Source organism: Actinia tenebrosa, unplaced genomic scaffold (genome assembly GCF_029948245.1).
Source record: "Actinia tenebrosa isolate PJP-AT-01 unplaced genomic scaffold, QUT_ActTen_1.0 PGA_scaffold1__47_contigs__length_23844297, whole genome shotgun sequence".
In the NCBI taxonomy this organism is placed as follows: Eukaryota; Metazoa; Cnidaria; class Anthozoa; order Actiniaria; family Actiniidae; genus Actinia; species Actinia tenebrosa.
In genome coordinates this window covers 8,985,189-9,000,798 of record NW_028292578.1, presented here as the reverse complement: position 1 = coordinate 9,000,798, position 15,610 = coordinate 8,985,189, and the positions used below count along the sequence as shown (strand labels likewise).

The 15,610-nt window shown below is 38.1% G+C and overlaps 4 protein-coding genes and 1 long non-coding RNA gene across 6 annotated transcripts; 3 read left to right on the top strand and 2 right to left on the bottom strand.

Annotated features, from left to right (window-relative positions):
- Window positions 1-438: 438 nt before the first annotated feature.
- On the bottom strand, window positions 439-3,779 carry LOC116303244 (protein N-terminal asparagine amidohydrolase). Its single transcript, XM_031712756.2, has 10 exons — window positions 3,598-3,779; window positions 3,418-3,520; window positions 2,961-3,026; window positions 2,772-2,880; window positions 2,599-2,672; window positions 2,295-2,348; window positions 2,108-2,161; window positions 1,654-1,754; window positions 1,289-1,402; window positions 439-983 (listed from the first exon to the last, which is right to left on the bottom strand). The coding sequence occupies exons 1-10, from the start codon at window positions 3,688-3,690 to the stop codon at window positions 807-809; spliced, it is 945 nt and encodes a 314-aa protein (XP_031568616.2). The 5' UTR covers window positions 3,691-3,779; the 3' UTR covers window positions 439-806.
- Window positions 886-2,384, top strand: LOC116303247 (uncharacterized). Its single transcript, XR_004197932.1, has 3 exons — window positions 886-1,021; window positions 1,180-1,252; window positions 2,073-2,384. It is a non-coding gene; the product is annotated as an uncharacterized LOC116303247 (long non-coding RNA).
- Window positions 3,780-3,854: 75 nt separating the features above from the next.
- On the top strand, window positions 3,855-9,718 carry LOC116303240 (general transcription factor 3C polypeptide 4). The gene is made up of 8 exons (XM_031712740.1): window positions 3,855-4,001; window positions 4,362-4,615; window positions 5,178-5,644; window positions 5,739-5,905; window positions 6,437-6,647; window positions 7,904-8,052; window positions 8,149-8,542; window positions 8,863-9,718. The coding sequence occupies exons 1-8, from the start codon at window positions 3,861-3,863 to the stop codon at window positions 9,381-9,383; spliced, it is 2,304 nt and encodes a 767-aa protein (XP_031568600.1). The 5' UTR covers window positions 3,855-3,860; the 3' UTR covers window positions 9,384-9,718.
- A 73-nt stretch (window positions 9,719-9,791) lies between these two features.
- Window positions 9,792-14,189, top strand: LOC116303245 (uncharacterized). 2 transcript variants are annotated; one of them, XM_031712757.1, is made up of 7 exons: window positions 9,792-10,006; window positions 12,121-12,490; window positions 12,625-12,678; window positions 12,814-12,906; window positions 13,068-13,136; window positions 13,449-13,581; window positions 13,880-14,189. In XM_031712757.1, the coding sequence occupies exons 1-7, from the start codon at window positions 9,940-9,942 to the stop codon at window positions 13,913-13,915; spliced, it is 822 nt and encodes a 273-aa protein (XP_031568617.1). In that variant the 5' UTR covers window positions 9,792-9,939; the 3' UTR covers window positions 13,916-14,189. The 2 variants fall into 2 exon arrangements, with proteins under 2 accessions (XP_031568617.1, XP_031568618.1); XM_031712758.2 differs by lacking the exon at window positions 13,449-13,581 and having other exon boundaries at window positions 9,793-10,006.
- Window positions 13,853-15,598, bottom strand: LOC116303243 (uncharacterized). Its single transcript, XM_031712755.2, has one exon. It carries the CDS (start codon window positions 15,527-15,529, stop codon window positions 14,546-14,548), a length of 984 nt encoding a protein of 327 aa, XP_031568615.1. The 5' UTR covers window positions 15,530-15,598; the 3' UTR covers window positions 13,853-14,545.
- Window positions 15,599-15,610: the final 12 nt, after the last annotated feature.

Sequence of the window (15,610 nt, the reverse complement as noted above, 5' to 3'; positions counted from 1 at the left end):
TTCCCATTTCACAACACGTGTCATTCTCTTGAGAATAAGATTCTTTGTTTGCGTTGTTTCCATAATTCATGTCTTCTATTTGTATCTATTAAACAAAGGAATGATACCTTAGGAAATGAAATGCAATCCCAAGGTAAAGAGGTCTGTTCGAATAGAATTAATGTACAACCTAAAGATTTTTATATTTAAACATATCTACAGAATAATGAATGACCACTCTTATGATTGCTACAGCTGATCAAGGAAACAGTCAGGACAGGGAAATTGGGAAATACACTTCTGTCAATCAAATAAATTGGTTGGTACCTTTATATTCTCTGATTGGCGGCAGTGTATTGCCCTATTTCCCTGTTACAACTGTTGTCTCGATCAGCACGTAACAGTGAATAGAGTGGTAGTACAGAGGGGTAGAAGCAAAAGTGAAATTAAATCCCATGCTTTACAAAATGTTTTTATATTATTATTCATATTTTCATTTATCTTGACAAAAAATATTTTGGCATACAACTATTACAAATAAGATATATCTTCAAAACCTCCTACATTTAGATAGGCTGCTAGAAACAAACGACTTTGGGTGTGGCAGTCCTGTACAACTCCTGATCATGCAACATTCAGTTCTTTAGTATCTTCAGTATTATTCAAATTTGTCAGAGTCTATATTAAACTTAAATTCAAAATTTAATTCCTCTTAAATTCCTAGGCTGCATCAAGCTTGGTGAAGGAGCAATGAAGTAGATACATGTAGGCAGAGGGTGTCGGCAGAGTTTGCAAAAGTCTAGGGCATACACCTGGTGCCTTGGACACTATGATTCATTATCTTTTATTCTTTCCCATTTATTCCCACTTCTCACATATCTGTGAGGCAATCCATCAGGGAAGACTGTTGTTAATGGTGATGGATTATCAGTGATGTACTTCATGGTGGCTCTTGTTTCTTCACAGAAGCCAGCTGGCTCACAGTGTGGTGAAGTTGAAAGATGCTGTAAGGGAAAAAGGAAGTTAATTAATAGACACACAGGTAACAATGTTTTCTTGGAAATCAATGGAATTGCTTTCCTAGGAAAGAAAATTAATGATTCTATCATGTAATGTAAAATACAAAGTTTTAAGACTTCCAGATGTCCCAGTTGAGGTTGAGTAGAAATTGAAAAATATTTTGTTCATTTTTTTCTCTAGATCAGATGTAACTATAAAGATTCAAACTCAGGAATAGCACCAAGGATTAGTTGAAAACCAACATTGTTTTATGGTAAACATAACAAGACACATAACAATATATATGTACCTTTAATATAAGGTGGTCAGGCGCGTCTTGGAAGAATGAAGCATTTTGCAATGGCTTATAGTCAAAAGGTCCAATCTGGAGCTCACCAACTGATGAATCATAAATTTGAACAACCTGGAGTGACATAATAACGAATTATTTTATTATAAATTAAAGACATTCCAGGGCTGGGTGGGCCATAGATGATAAATGAGGTGGTGGGAAGGTCATCCAAATATCAGTCAATGGGGTAAATTTAGTCAGCCACTTGGAAATGGTGGTTTTAAATACCCAGAAACAGTACCCAGACTACTGCCTGGGTTAGGCTTCTGCTTAATGATTTATAAAGAAATGACATTAGCAAAACAAAAAAAGAAATAGCTCACCTCTTTGCCACCTGTAAAATTTCTTCCATGACGTAAACTGCCTCCTGGTCCTTTATCAGGAAAAGTAGCTTGGAACATCTCTCCTGTCTTAACATTTATGGCTTCATTGTGACATGCAAACAAAGCATATGTCACTATAGGTTATATGGAGTGGAACAGTGAGGGGGGAGTGGGCGACCAACCCCAATTATTTTTTGCTGAATCTCATCCCCCCTTTATGACCGAGACCTCACTATGCCCCTGGTTATATGAGTGTTAACCTACTGATTCTTTCTGACATTGGCCATCAATCAATCTAAATGGTAGCATTTGTAAATTAAGGTATCAGTAAATGCAATGGAACTGCACTCAGCTCTAACAATGTATTTGATTGGCAGATTAATGATTTAATAACTTGTTGCAACTTTTCTCTCAAACAGCACATGGAAATGAAAACAGTGCCTAACTACTGTACCTACTCCATAGACAATGGGTCTGTGCTGTCCCTCTACTTCAATATCATTCAAGTCTGTAGAGAAAAACAAACATCTTATCTTAGTAACTTTAAAATATATACTTATAACAGCAATGAAAAGTAAAGTCATAAGTTTGAAAACTGAATAAAAGGGAAGATGAGAATTATTATTTAAAGTAAACCTCACCAGTAATACATGCAGTACACAAGTTTATTCTGGTTGGCTGCTGCTGTATGATGTCTGAAGAAAAAGCAAAATAAATGTTTTATTTCAGAAGGCTACTGGCAATAATCTAGCATTGCAATAGAAAACAAGTCAATTAGGTAAATTTTATATTTCATATTTAATTAGCTCAAGATTAATAATAATATTTAAATAAATATCTTTATTGGTTAACTATTAAAGTTGAACTTTTTTCCAATTGATCTGGGACTAGTGGACATTAATTCATCACCATCAACATGGTTGATTTAATATGTGATGCATGTACCTAAAATCTCATTGGATATTTCTTCTGACGTTCCTCTGTCATCACGAAACCCACCAAACATATGTAAATCAATTCTACACAAAGAGTTAATAAGAATGTTATATCATTGTCATCGATTTGTAAGATAGCTAAGTAGATGACAAAACTAATCAAGGTAATGAAAAATAGCATACTGTTCATCAGGGTTGTCAGCATATGGTCCTGTTATGGCTTTTATCATGTTTACTAGTGCGCCTTTCATTCCACTTCCATCAAGATGTGCAATACTCGTCATACCTGTTCCTGTAATGGAACGTTGTGTGATACTTAGTAACAAAAACTATTCTGAAATCATGAGACAACTAATGATAAAGTATTGTAACCTCTGTTTCTAAGGATGACAATATGGCATGTTGTGGCATCCTCTGAGCCAACCACAGTTACATTTTCTGAAAATGAATTAATGAAAATTAATATAAATGAAAAATGGATGGATGGATAGATGGAGGGATGGATGGATGGAGGGATTGAGGGAGGGATGGAGGGAGGGATGGATGGAGGGATGGATGGATGGATGGATGGATGGAGGGATGGATGAAGGAATGAATAGATGGAGGGATGGATGAAAGAAAGAATGATGAAAGAAAGAATGGATGGATGGATGAAAGAAAGAAAAAAAAGAAAGCAAGAAAGTAGGGAATCAGAAAAAAAGAGAAAGGTAAAAGGAAATAGAAAAATGAATTTAAGAAATGAGAACAAAAAAAGAGATAAATGAGCCCCAAAAAATTTGAGGGGAATAAGTGGGAGTGAGGAAACTTATTAGTTTTGAAGAAAACTAACCATCTGATGAGGACACGATAGCATATTCTCTCTGTACGACATACAACAATCCTGCGCTTGGCACCTCTTTCACTGACTGCTTCCGAAATTGGTTTGCTCCCTCCTGAAAAGATAGACATTTCGTTTAACTTCAAAATTAAACCCAAAACGTTGACAAGTTTTCCTGCAAGACTGTCATACCTTCAAACCGGGAAACTTTTCCGTAATTTTTGTAACGGAGAGATCATAATCATCTAGAATTACTCCTTGTATAATCAAGGGCATCTTGATCATATCATACAGGATAAAAATTAATAATATCCATATGATTATAAAAACAGAAATCTTTGTTTGAGCCGCATGTTATTGTCAACAGCGGATAAACCCACGCTGTGGATGCGCACAGAGGTTATGCGCATTCTGCACCAGTCTCTCTCGTTCGACGCGGGAAAAGAAAATTCAAAATGGCGGACGAAGTTGATAAAATTGAAGGAAAGGTTGTTCAGAAGATATCATTCTCGTATACATCCCCATTCCCTGATGCCTTGTCGTGGTCCTGTGATGACAGAATATCCGTTGTCACGGATCAATGTGTTTATGTGATTGTATCCTTTGCGTCTGCTACTAAAGGACTTTATTCATCTCTTCTCCTCTTATCTGAATGATTGGGAAGTTTCTTATTGTTCTTGAAAGGCGTTTAAAACAAAGCATTAGGGACCTGCTAATAGGCCATATATTTATTACGATAAATGTCATGCTATGGGTTGAATTCACTTGAAAGAATTTCTCATTGGAATTTTCTTTTCTCGGTCGTATTTCTTTCTTTCTTCTTTTTGTTTTGTTTTTTGTTGTTGTTGTTTTGTTTGTTTTTTGCTTTTTGTTTCCAGATTTGGAATTTGATATAATTGGATTTGATATAAGTTAAATTACGTTTTTGTGACATTCAGAACTTAACCTTTTGACAGACATTATTATTTTCAGAAGACGTAGTGAAGTCTAGCTTAAAATATCATTTATCATGCATCCAAGCTCACCAGGAATGTTTCATGTTTGAAACAGGAGATATTGATAATTATGACTTGAGTAGAACAGCATGTACAAAATTAGCTGTTAATCGACTACTAGATCCTATTGCTAATCCATCTAGAACATCAGGAATGAATTTGACGTCGTACAGATCTGTTGCTTGGTCACCTAGTGGCTGTGACAGCTACGGAAGGTATGCTGGTACATGCTGCACGCTACATACATTGATACATTGATTGTCCATTGATAATGGTGTTTGGTTATTGCAATGATTGGACCAATTTTGGTGATGAAAATAGTAGTAGAGATGGTCATAATTATAGTTGTGGTGATGGTGGTGGTGGTGGTGTTGATACCAGTATGATAGTGGTTGTGACACTAATACTTAATGACACTGTTCAGGGCCAGACCTAAATGGTTACTGAGGTAAAAAAGTGGTGAAAGCAAGAGGTCGTGCATCCCCAAAGCGTTTTAAAATTGAGACCCTCGGAAATGCAATTTTCAGAGTTTTGAGGAGTATTTGTGACATTTTACAGAGGCAACTGCCTCAGTTCCCTCATAGTGGCTACACCCCTACACTTATTAGCATAATGGTGGTGGGCAATGATAATCTAATTGTAATAATGTTGATAAAGATGATAATGATGATGATGACAATTTGAATTTTAGGGGGTAAGGTAATGATGATGATGATTATAGTGATGGTGATACAGTTATTATGTCCATGTAGTTAAATAATGTATTTAATCTTTCAGGTGTATTATCGCAACTCTATGCTTAGACCACAGGCTTAGCCTTTACACGACCAATAAAACAAACAAGGAATGGAAAGAAATATCCTGCATATCTGAAAAATGGCACAGCAAATGTAAAACACTATTTGATTCTGATCCAAAATTCAAGAAGTTAAAGAAAAGAAAGGGAAATCCACAGAGTAAGACTCCTGTAAGAGAGTTAATAGCCAAATCAGAGCTTGAAATGGTTTATATCAACATTGTTGCATTAACATGTCTTGACTGGTGCCCTGTTCTACTTGATCATTCAAATCAAAAGTATGCATTACTTACAGCAGTAACTAAGAGTGGCAAAATCACTTTTTGGACAGTTGATGTACCCTGTTCATCAGATGGTATGGCTGATGTTCAGCTTGTTGACAGTAATATTCAGACTGTTATACCACTGCCAAGCTCTGTAGCTTGGTATAGCAGGGATGGCTTGGAAGGTGAGGATATTGAAAGTTATTTCCTTTGTTCATTTTATTTTGATCACTCTATTGTGTTTCTATGATAAACAGTTATGTGTTTGTGTGGTTGCAGGTTTACTAGCTATTGGTGGGTCTAATGGTCAGATAGAAGTCTTGGCTCTCAAGGTATCAAAAGATTCAGAATCCAACCTGAAAATAGACATTCCGTCCAAGCATTTGTTATGGACCGATTGTGACGATCTTGCCGTGAACTGTTTACAGTGGACATACTCTAGTAAGGTGAGATCAAGCTGTGTTGTCTGAGATACCTTTGTACCCATGCTTACCTGTGTTGTCATGGATACCTTTATATCCATGCTTATCCATGTTGTCATGGATACCTTTGTACCCATGCTTACCTGTGTTGTCATGGATACCTTTATATCCATGCTTATCTGTGTTGTCATGGATACCTTTGTACCCATGCTTACCTGTGTTGTCATGGATACCTTTATATCCATGCTTACCTGTGTTGTCATGGATACCTTTATATCCATGCTTACCTGTGTTGTCATGGATACATTTGTATCCACACTTATCTCTATTGTCATAAATACCTTTGTCTTCATCTCTACCTGTATATAGGCTAACTGTATTGTTATGGATATCTTTGTATCAATGGCTACTTGTGTTGCTATGGATACCATTGTATCCATGGCTACCCTTGCAGCCCTTGTTGTCATGGATACTTTTGTAGCCTGGGTTACCTTTCTTGCCTTGAATACCTTTGAGACCCATAATACTGAGATTATGCTTATGTGATACTTACAGGAGCAATGCTCATTTGCAACTCTGTCAGCAAGCAAAGGTTCTGCAGTTGTACAGTTCTCAGTTCCACTATCAGATGGGGAAAAGCTTGAAGAATCAAAACACCACATTCATAATGAGGTACATTCAGCATTTGTGACTGGTTTGGATGTTTGTCAAGATGGAAGAGTGTTCACATGTGATTCTGATGGTTTGCTACAGATGATTGATGCCAGTAAGTTGATCATGTAGAGTAGCTTTAGTGTTTTGCAGGACAAGTTTATCATAGCATTGTATCATACTTTGCCTTGGCCATGACAGAGCTATTTTCCAGCAGTATGCATGGTAAAGGATCAGCCTTCCAGAATGAGTTATGCACCCCTGAGTTGTACACTCCTGCTATAAGTAAGAGGTCTGCAGCTCATGAGTTGCTATGTACACTCCTGCTATAAGTAAGAGGTCTGCAGTTCATGAGCTGCTATGTGCACTCCTGCTATAAGTAAGAGGTCTGCAGTTCATGAGTTGCTATGTGCACTCCTACTATAAGTAAGAGGTCTGCAGTTTATGAGTTGCTATGTGCACTCCTGCTATAAGTAAGAGGTCTGCAGTTAATGAGTTGCTATGTGCACTCCTGCTATAAGTAAGAGGTCTGCAGTTCATGAGTTGCTATGTGCACTCCTGCTATAAGTAAGAGGTCTGCAGTTCATGAGCTGCTATGTGCACTCCTGCTATAAGTAAGAGGTCTGCAGTTCATGAGTTGCTATGTGCACTCCTGCTATAAGTAAGAGGTCTGCAGTTCATGAGTTGCTATGTGCACTCCTGCTATAAGTAAGAGGTCTGCAGTTCATGAGTTGCTATGTGCACTCCTGCTATAAGTAAGAGGTCTGCAGTTCATGAGTTGCTATGTACACTCCTGCTATAAGTAAGAGGTCTGCAGTTCATGAGTTGCTATGTGCACTCCTGCTATAAGTAAGAGGTCTGCAGTTCATGAGTTGCTATGTACACTCCTGCTATAAGTAAGAAGTCTGCAGTTCATGAGTTGCTATGTGCACTCCTGCTATAAGTAAGAGGTCTGCAGTTCATGAGTTGCTATGTACACTCCTGCTATAAGTAAGAGGTCTGCAGTTAATGAGTTGCTATGTGCACTCCTGCTATAAGTAAGAGGTCTGCAGTTCATGAGTTGCTATGTGCACTCCTACTATAAGTAAGAGGTCTGCAGTTCTTGAGTTGCTATGTGCACTAGCTCTTGCTATAAGTAAGAGGTCTGCAGTTAATGAGTTGCTATGTGCACTCCTGCTATAAGTAAGAGGTCTGCAGTTCATGAGTTGCTATGTACACTAGCTCCTGCTATAAGTAAGAGGTCTGCAATTCATTCAGGAGTTCCATTTATCAAAATGCTTAGACATGTCACCAACACTGCACAAACGTTTTCAGATCAACACTGAAGCACAAGAATGAAGAATCACTCCATTTTAAATATGTTGTTTTCAGGTCCAAATGTGATTACACATGGACAATATAGCTCTTCGTACACCTGTTATGGAATTGCTCTGTCCCCTAATGGACTTTATGTTGCACTACTCCACAGTCCGAACATAACGCGTTTGCAAGTACATAAAGGCAAAAATAAGCAAGTAGAGGTAGGACCGAATACATGTTCTCCACATTAAAAAAAATATTATTTCATGATCCAAAAAAATTCATCTGTCATAAAACTGATATTTTTCTATTTTCAGGTCAGTATCTTATCGATATTTTCAGAGGAGTTTCTCTCTAATGTCATTACACAATCCTCTCTTAGTTCATTATGGGACGTTCAGACGGCAATCTGTCAGCACTACAGTCAAAATGACCCTCCCAAGAATGGACCTTTGTTAGAGTTCTTGAATCAATCACTGGATAGCATTCCTTTTCTCTCTTTATTATTGCGACGTCGCTTAGTGGATCAATTATCAAAAAAATCGGAAATTGATAGTCTTACTTCAGAAGATGGTGATGCTGAATCATTTACTGGTCAAGACTGGAAGCTTGAAAGCATACAGACAGGACGGCAAATTGTCAAGAGGTGTTTAACATTATCATTGAAATCTTGGCTGCAAGACTACAAAGAATTTGAGCATACTGAGAAAGGTATTGAATATCACTTCCATTCATCCATCGATCCATCCAATCATCCATCAATCCTTCCATCCATACATCCATTCATCCATTCATCCTTTCCTCTCTCCCTCCCTCCCTCTCTTCCTCTTTCCATCCATCCATTCATTCATCCCTCCCTCTCCCTCCCTCTCTCCCTCTTTCCATCCATCCATTCATCCCTCCCTCTCCCTCCCTCTCCCTCCCTCTCTCCCTCCCTCTCTCCCTCCCTCTCTCCCTCCCTCTCTCCCTCCCTCTCTCCCTCTTTCCATACATGCCATCCATCCACTCATCTCTTTATTTGTTTGTTTTAGCCTTGACATCATTGATGGTAATGAGTGACTGGTTGGTAATGCAATACAGCGATCAAGAATCGCTTGATCTAGCAGTACAAGTCTACAACACTACAGGAAACAGCGCAAGCGCAGCACAAGCAGCGTCCATACGAGAGGAAAGATCAAAAGAAAGCGAGAAGGTCTTGACGGATCCTCTTAAACAGGAAAGAGTTGAGAAACCTGAAAACGCTGTTATTGACTTGACACAAAACACAGAACACGTGTCTTCAAATGGACTACCCCCTCGTGAGAAATGTAGACTATGTCAAAAAGACGTACTCTTAACAAGTCTGATCAGCGCAGAATGTGCCAACGGTCATGCGTGGAAGCGTTGCCTAGTTACGTTCTGCGTTTGCGCAGACTACTCATATAACCGTTGCCAAGACTGCGGTGGTTGCATTTCTTTGATTGGTCAAGAACAATCACCATGGTTACAGAAACGTTTACGCGAGACGCAGGTCTGTTCTTTGTGTCATGGGTGGAAAGATTCGCGCGTATGACACGTGACTGCCATCCTTCATATAGATGTATAGACATAGATAGAAAAACATTACATCTCATACTTCAATATCTTAACCTTGCTATTTTATTGGACATTTGAAACTATTGATATTATGTGGTGTGTTGATTGAGTCCAGTGACGGGCTGTCAATCTGTGTTTGCATTCGTGTCTGAGAAAAGAAACCTGTAAAAACGTACGCAGTGATTGAGAAGACTTTTAAGACAAGGATTTGTGCCTGTTGTCTTAACGATACAGATGACTTTATAGGACTAGTACTGATAGGCAAAGGATTAGAGTCGATAAGATTGACTTGCAATAAACTCAGACTTTTCATACTGTTGACATTTTATGTTTGCTAACATGTGATTGGTCAGAACTGGAGACTTTGTGTTTCAAATCAATTACTGACACTGTTGAAGGTTGATCAGTAACCAGCGAACAGAGCAAGAATAACTGAACCAAGTCTACTCGATTCATGCTGGAAAACCCAGACCAACAACCAAGACCCCATGTAGTTCAGTAACAAGTCTGTTTTTGTAATGTCATGAAGAGTCATGGTTTTGTTCTGTGTTTACTTGGTAGCTATTGTTCTTCGTTACTTCGCCGTTTGCATACTCGCAGGTAAAATGTGACGTGGTCAACCTAACCGCGTAGTTTCGTTGGAATGGTGTGGTGGTTAATCCTAGGCATGTTTATAATGCAGCACACATCGCAGGGTCTGGTATATTTATTGCTACTATCAGTATTACACTAGTACACACTTTATATGATATTGCCATCGCCCCTCCGTCGAGTGGTAATGTTGACTTTATTATCACGGAGAAAATAAATCTTTATTTTCAAAAGCTAGATACTCTTTCTTGATGCACCTACACGTAGTTTTGAATGTGGCCACCAAACCTCCAACTAAACTACACAGTAGAGATTTAATGTAAGGCGTTGTCTATCTTGTGTGATACATGATAAGACGAGCATGTTGGCGTTTTAGTCTCTTCAGCTGAATAAACTTACACTGACTGAATATACACAGCGATGGAAACTTTGGATGATCTTACAGTATCACAACACTGATCTTTTTGCATAGTAGTGATAGGACTGTTCCAGTTAGGTTAGGTATCATGAGACGTGATGGTAATCAGAGGATAGACTAATAAGTATATAGTCAGTCAAGATGTACGTCTGTTGTATTTTAGCAACTAAACTATGTAGCCCACAGTACTGTCAGTCCACGTGTAATTCCTTGCTTAAAAATCTCTGACTTAATGAGTTGTCTGTTCTGTTATTTGATGATTTTTAAGCGAGTTTTGATTCGTTATAGCTAACTTCGCTCAATGGGGCGGCTTCCGTCATTCACCTTTATTGTAACTTTTCCACATTTTTAGTATGATATCATTTACTAAATTATAGATAAGTAGAAAAATAGAATAAACGCGCAAACAGTTTTTCTGGTTTTATTGTCCGCGGTTTTTCTCGATCGCCCAGATGGTAACTGCTTTAAATCAATTTAAAAAGAAAAATATGACTCAAAATAATTTTTCATTATATTTTTTATATCATTTTAAATCCAATTAAAAAAAACCATTAACGCTTAACTGTAGAAATTTCTTACGGCTGTTTGGAGCTGATTTTAAAACTGAATTGAACACAATTACACTACAAAAACGTTTTGCTTATTATTATTGATAGTATCAATATGTAACGCAGGAATTATTGGTACTTTTCGGGGTTCAGGTTTATGTTTTTCTGATTTCCTGACATTGTGTGGTCAGTAAACAAAAACCACCAAAGATATGGGATCAGGATTTGCATAACACTCTTGTTAGCTGAGCAACAAAGTAAACTAAAATTATCGAACATCATTCAACTGTCTTGCAAATAATAAAATTATTGACAAGGATATCCTTAAAAACTATTAAATGGTCATGTCCTAGTAGGCACCAGTAATGAGCAAACTATACTTGGATTAAAACTACATTCAGTGAAGGGAAAGGTACTTCTCACCTTTGAACAGCATTTTGAGATTCATGTAATTTCATTTTAAGATAAGAACAAATTTGACATTTGTACAAAAAGAACCTCTAAGTCATTCATTTTCTTGCGCAACCTTCACTTTCTGTATAATGGAATGTAAAAATGTAACTTCAAGAAAAAGTTGACATATCTATCAAAGTAGATCTCAAAAACAAACAGAGTGATATTTTGAAATAAAAATGTCTGACATAATGTAAGTTCCCTGTAGTGCCATCTGATTTAAGTAATTTTTATGGTAACCGCTTCGTTCGAGGTTGGAAGTGTTAATAACATTTGGTTTCAGGTTAAATTAATTAGGTGCGAGATTTTCGACTTTACTAATGGTGAACCGTAAGATAATTGAGGGGGATGTTTTTGCTCGATATTTATTAATTTTTTCGTAACAACCCCGACATGAAAGTTTTTGTTTTTGTTTATTTGCTCGATATTTCTTTTCTGAACGGAGAGATTACGCGATATCAGTTTTTTCGTAGGTGAAGTGCTTGCTCGATGTATTTTTTAGGATTTACGCAATCCCCTCCTCAATAATCTAATGGTTCGTCCAATTCCGGCATTTTGATTGTATAATATATGTTTTCTCAGTTTCTGATTGGCCGAGGAAACTAAACTATTTGCGTGGCACGCACGATACGGTACGTATTTACGGGCGATGATTCAAGAGTTAATAACTTAATCATTGTTATGATTTTTTGATTTCTTGACAGACTCGACGTCTAACATTACTACAACTGTGCTGCATAGTACAAGCTACGTGTTTACACATACTCATACCCAAACACCAACCTTATCAATTTTACCGACGCCTTTGGGAGTCATTTCATCATCATCCACAAGCAGTCATGCACCAAGATTGACCGCCACACCTGCGTCAAGTAAAGATACAATCAGCTTGAGTAGTATGTATTCCTCAGTGATCAGTAACGATACAAACGTAAAAAGAAAACCTCCGAGAATACCAGGTGGTGGTGCAGAGCTTTCCTCGTTTGGTATTGTGATGGTTGTAATTGCTGGCATTCTTGTAGCAGTCATGATTGTATGCTTGCTGATTATATGCTGTAGGGGCAGAGAACGAGGGTATGTATTACACGGAAAAACCACAACAAAACAAACATGAATAAAGGAGCGATGGAAAAAAATGGGATATTGGGGGGCACTGACGTCATGTCATGTCAATTTTGAATGGTTTAATTATTTTTTCCATTTTTAAGGCCTGAAAGAGCGCATACTCCACATCATTCCAACGTCAAAATGAAACCTTGGAAGTAAGTATATTATAGATAAATAAGTTGTATGCACTGCACCCTCCAGCATCCCATCAGCCACTGCAGGTTGCTTTTATAGTAGTAGCCGCTGGTCAAAATATTTTATTGTAAGTGCGCTTTATTCATTTTAACCAGAACAGCAGACCTAAGCACAACAAATGAGCTTTCTGAAGATTCCATATACAACACGAACCATCCAAAAAGTCATCATAATTCAGGACTCGTAAAGTAAGTATTGTTACGTACTGGGATACTTATGGTGCCAGGAAGTCCAATGTCATTGTCGGACAAAACTGTGATGTAACCTGAGCCCGGCATTGCTTCGCTACATTTATTGGAAATACCCTTTTTTGTTTTTGCATATTAAAAATTGAATTTTGTTCGAACAGTACGAGTCCACAGTTGAGTCCCACGTCCAACAACAATTCCTCGCTGAATACGACTACAGAATCATTCCGGTGAGTTCAGAATACTAACACCTACTTTCCTATTTCTCTTTGCGCAACTAGAAAAAGTGTTATCCAACAGCAATAGACTTGCTCTCCATGACATAAAACTTATAAGATCCAAGAGTAAACAAATATTGTATAAATAACTAATAATAAGTAACTGTACGAAAATACAAAGTCAAAAATTGAATGGAACCTGTGGTCAGCCTAAAAGGATACGCTAAATATTACAATTGCTACGGTAAAGGGACCGTATAAACAAAACAGTTAACGTCCCTTCCATCATAGTTTATAACTCTAGACTTCCGGTTGATTTAATAGGACACTACAAACAAACTCCCACGGGGACTTGGGGGATTTTGGACGCAAATTATCCCTTGGGCGTCAAGCCTACGAACCACAGGTGTCCGTAGAAGAGGATGCCGCTGTTCATGAGCCTGCATTAGAGGCTAAGGTACGTCACTATCACGTGACTGCTATAAAAAAGACCGTTTGGTCTATTCTTTTGTAAATAACTGCAAGCTTCGTACTGTGTCGTATGATTTCTGCTGTATACAGTGCCAGCATGTTTTTGTAGCTTTGTAATTTTTTCAGTGCATGATAATTGTTTGCCAAAGTTATTCTCTCAACCAGAACTTCTTGGGTCCTCTTTTTGGAATGTTGGAATCATCTAATGCTTAAAAAAGTAAACTAACAGTACTAAATAGATAATACATCCAGTATACTCCAATCTTTTCGATCTTTATTTCTAGGGAGAGTCAGCTGATATGAAAGTCCATTACGTATGACACTGAGGGAATTCGCCAAAGAATCGAATCACCCAAGCAGCTCTCAGCACTACCTTACAAAACTAACAATTTTGTTAGCACTGCTTCCAGCACTTAACGTGTATGCTCAATTTTGAGAAACATTTCTAGTTTTCTTGGCCAAATGCTGTAAATACAAATTACCAATGTCATTCTATACTTTTATTTTTTTACCATTTACCATTCATAATGTCCATATACTAATAAAATCATACTCCAAGAAATTTATCTAAAAAATAAAGTATTGTCTATTATAGTTGTGTGTTATACACCTAGTTGTTCATGCTTCTTTACCATGGAACATCAGAAATGCTACTTTAGCAATGCCATCAATGTTACCAAAATAATTTACATTTAGCTTTTATTGAGCAAACTGCAATTGAATGACTGACAAATAAGAGAGTTTGTCTAGCTATTTGAAGCCAATCCAACTTAGTTGAGAGACTTAAAAACAAGGTATTAACTTCTCCTGCCCCCTCGGGCTGTACTTGATAACCTTCATTAGGAGAGGGGCAGGGGAATATTAAAGTTGGAGAGAAAAGGGATGCATGAATAGAAGTTCCCTGGTTCTGCAGCCTGTTGCAGTTGTCCATTTTCCCACTGCATTCGTGTTCAGTCTTCCTCATCAGATGACGATCCATAATCACACACTAAAGACTGAATGTTTCTTGTCTCTTCTTTTGCCAGATTGATCTTCTTCAGTGTATTTGTTTCCTTACTCTGATCTGCAGCCTGCTTCCGAGACCAAGCAACCAGATCAGAGAGTGTCTTGGGTGGGGAGGGTGGGGGGTTATATTGATCAGGCATTCCACCTTGTACATAAAGGTGATCAGTGTTTGGATAATACCCAGTAGCTTCGCTGATGTCGGTTGGTGGTTTTCTCTTAGAAGGTAAATCTGGGATGATTTTCCCAGAATCTACTGCAGCATCCAGTAATTTTCTTTTCGCAATGGCTTCCTTTCGCTTCTGTGTCCAGGGATTTGGGTCGTCTGTAGCCCAACGAACGTTTAACACTTCATCATTATCCAGTGATTGTCCCTGCATAGCTTCCATTGCAAATTCTGCATTAGCTCGGTTGTTGTATCGTACGAAAGCAACGCCTTTGTTCTCAAGGACTCTAACATTCTGGATATCACCCCATTCGCTGAAGTGCTTGTACACAACGGCCTGCATATCAGGAGATCGCATAACACCCCCTATATATAAGGTCCTAGATGTCTCATCATCCGCCATAAACGATCCTACTCCACTCTGATCATCTCTAACGTTCTCATGACGTTCTCTCCCAAAACAGTCCCTCATGGTACCTTCACTATCTCCCTTCGGTATAACATGCTTCCATGAACAATCGTATCCCAGTGGACAACATCCACGAGCAAAATTCAAGCAAATACCAGCGTCATCTCTATGGGAACCCCTAGTTTCTCCAGCATCTGTTGATGCATGACAGCGAGTCGTTGCCTTGGTTCTTTCTTCTCCTGGTTTGTGTCGACTGCCTGAGTACTTATTATACCAAATATTATAATCTTGTTTCGGCTTAGAATCTGATTTCTGTGGACCTACTGGTTTGACTATTTGTTTCCTTGCTTTGACCATTGCTAAGCAATAAAAAACGTCAAAATATTATACGCAGTTCGTCCGCCATTTTGTTCTCGTTCGCAATAACGTCTGGGATCC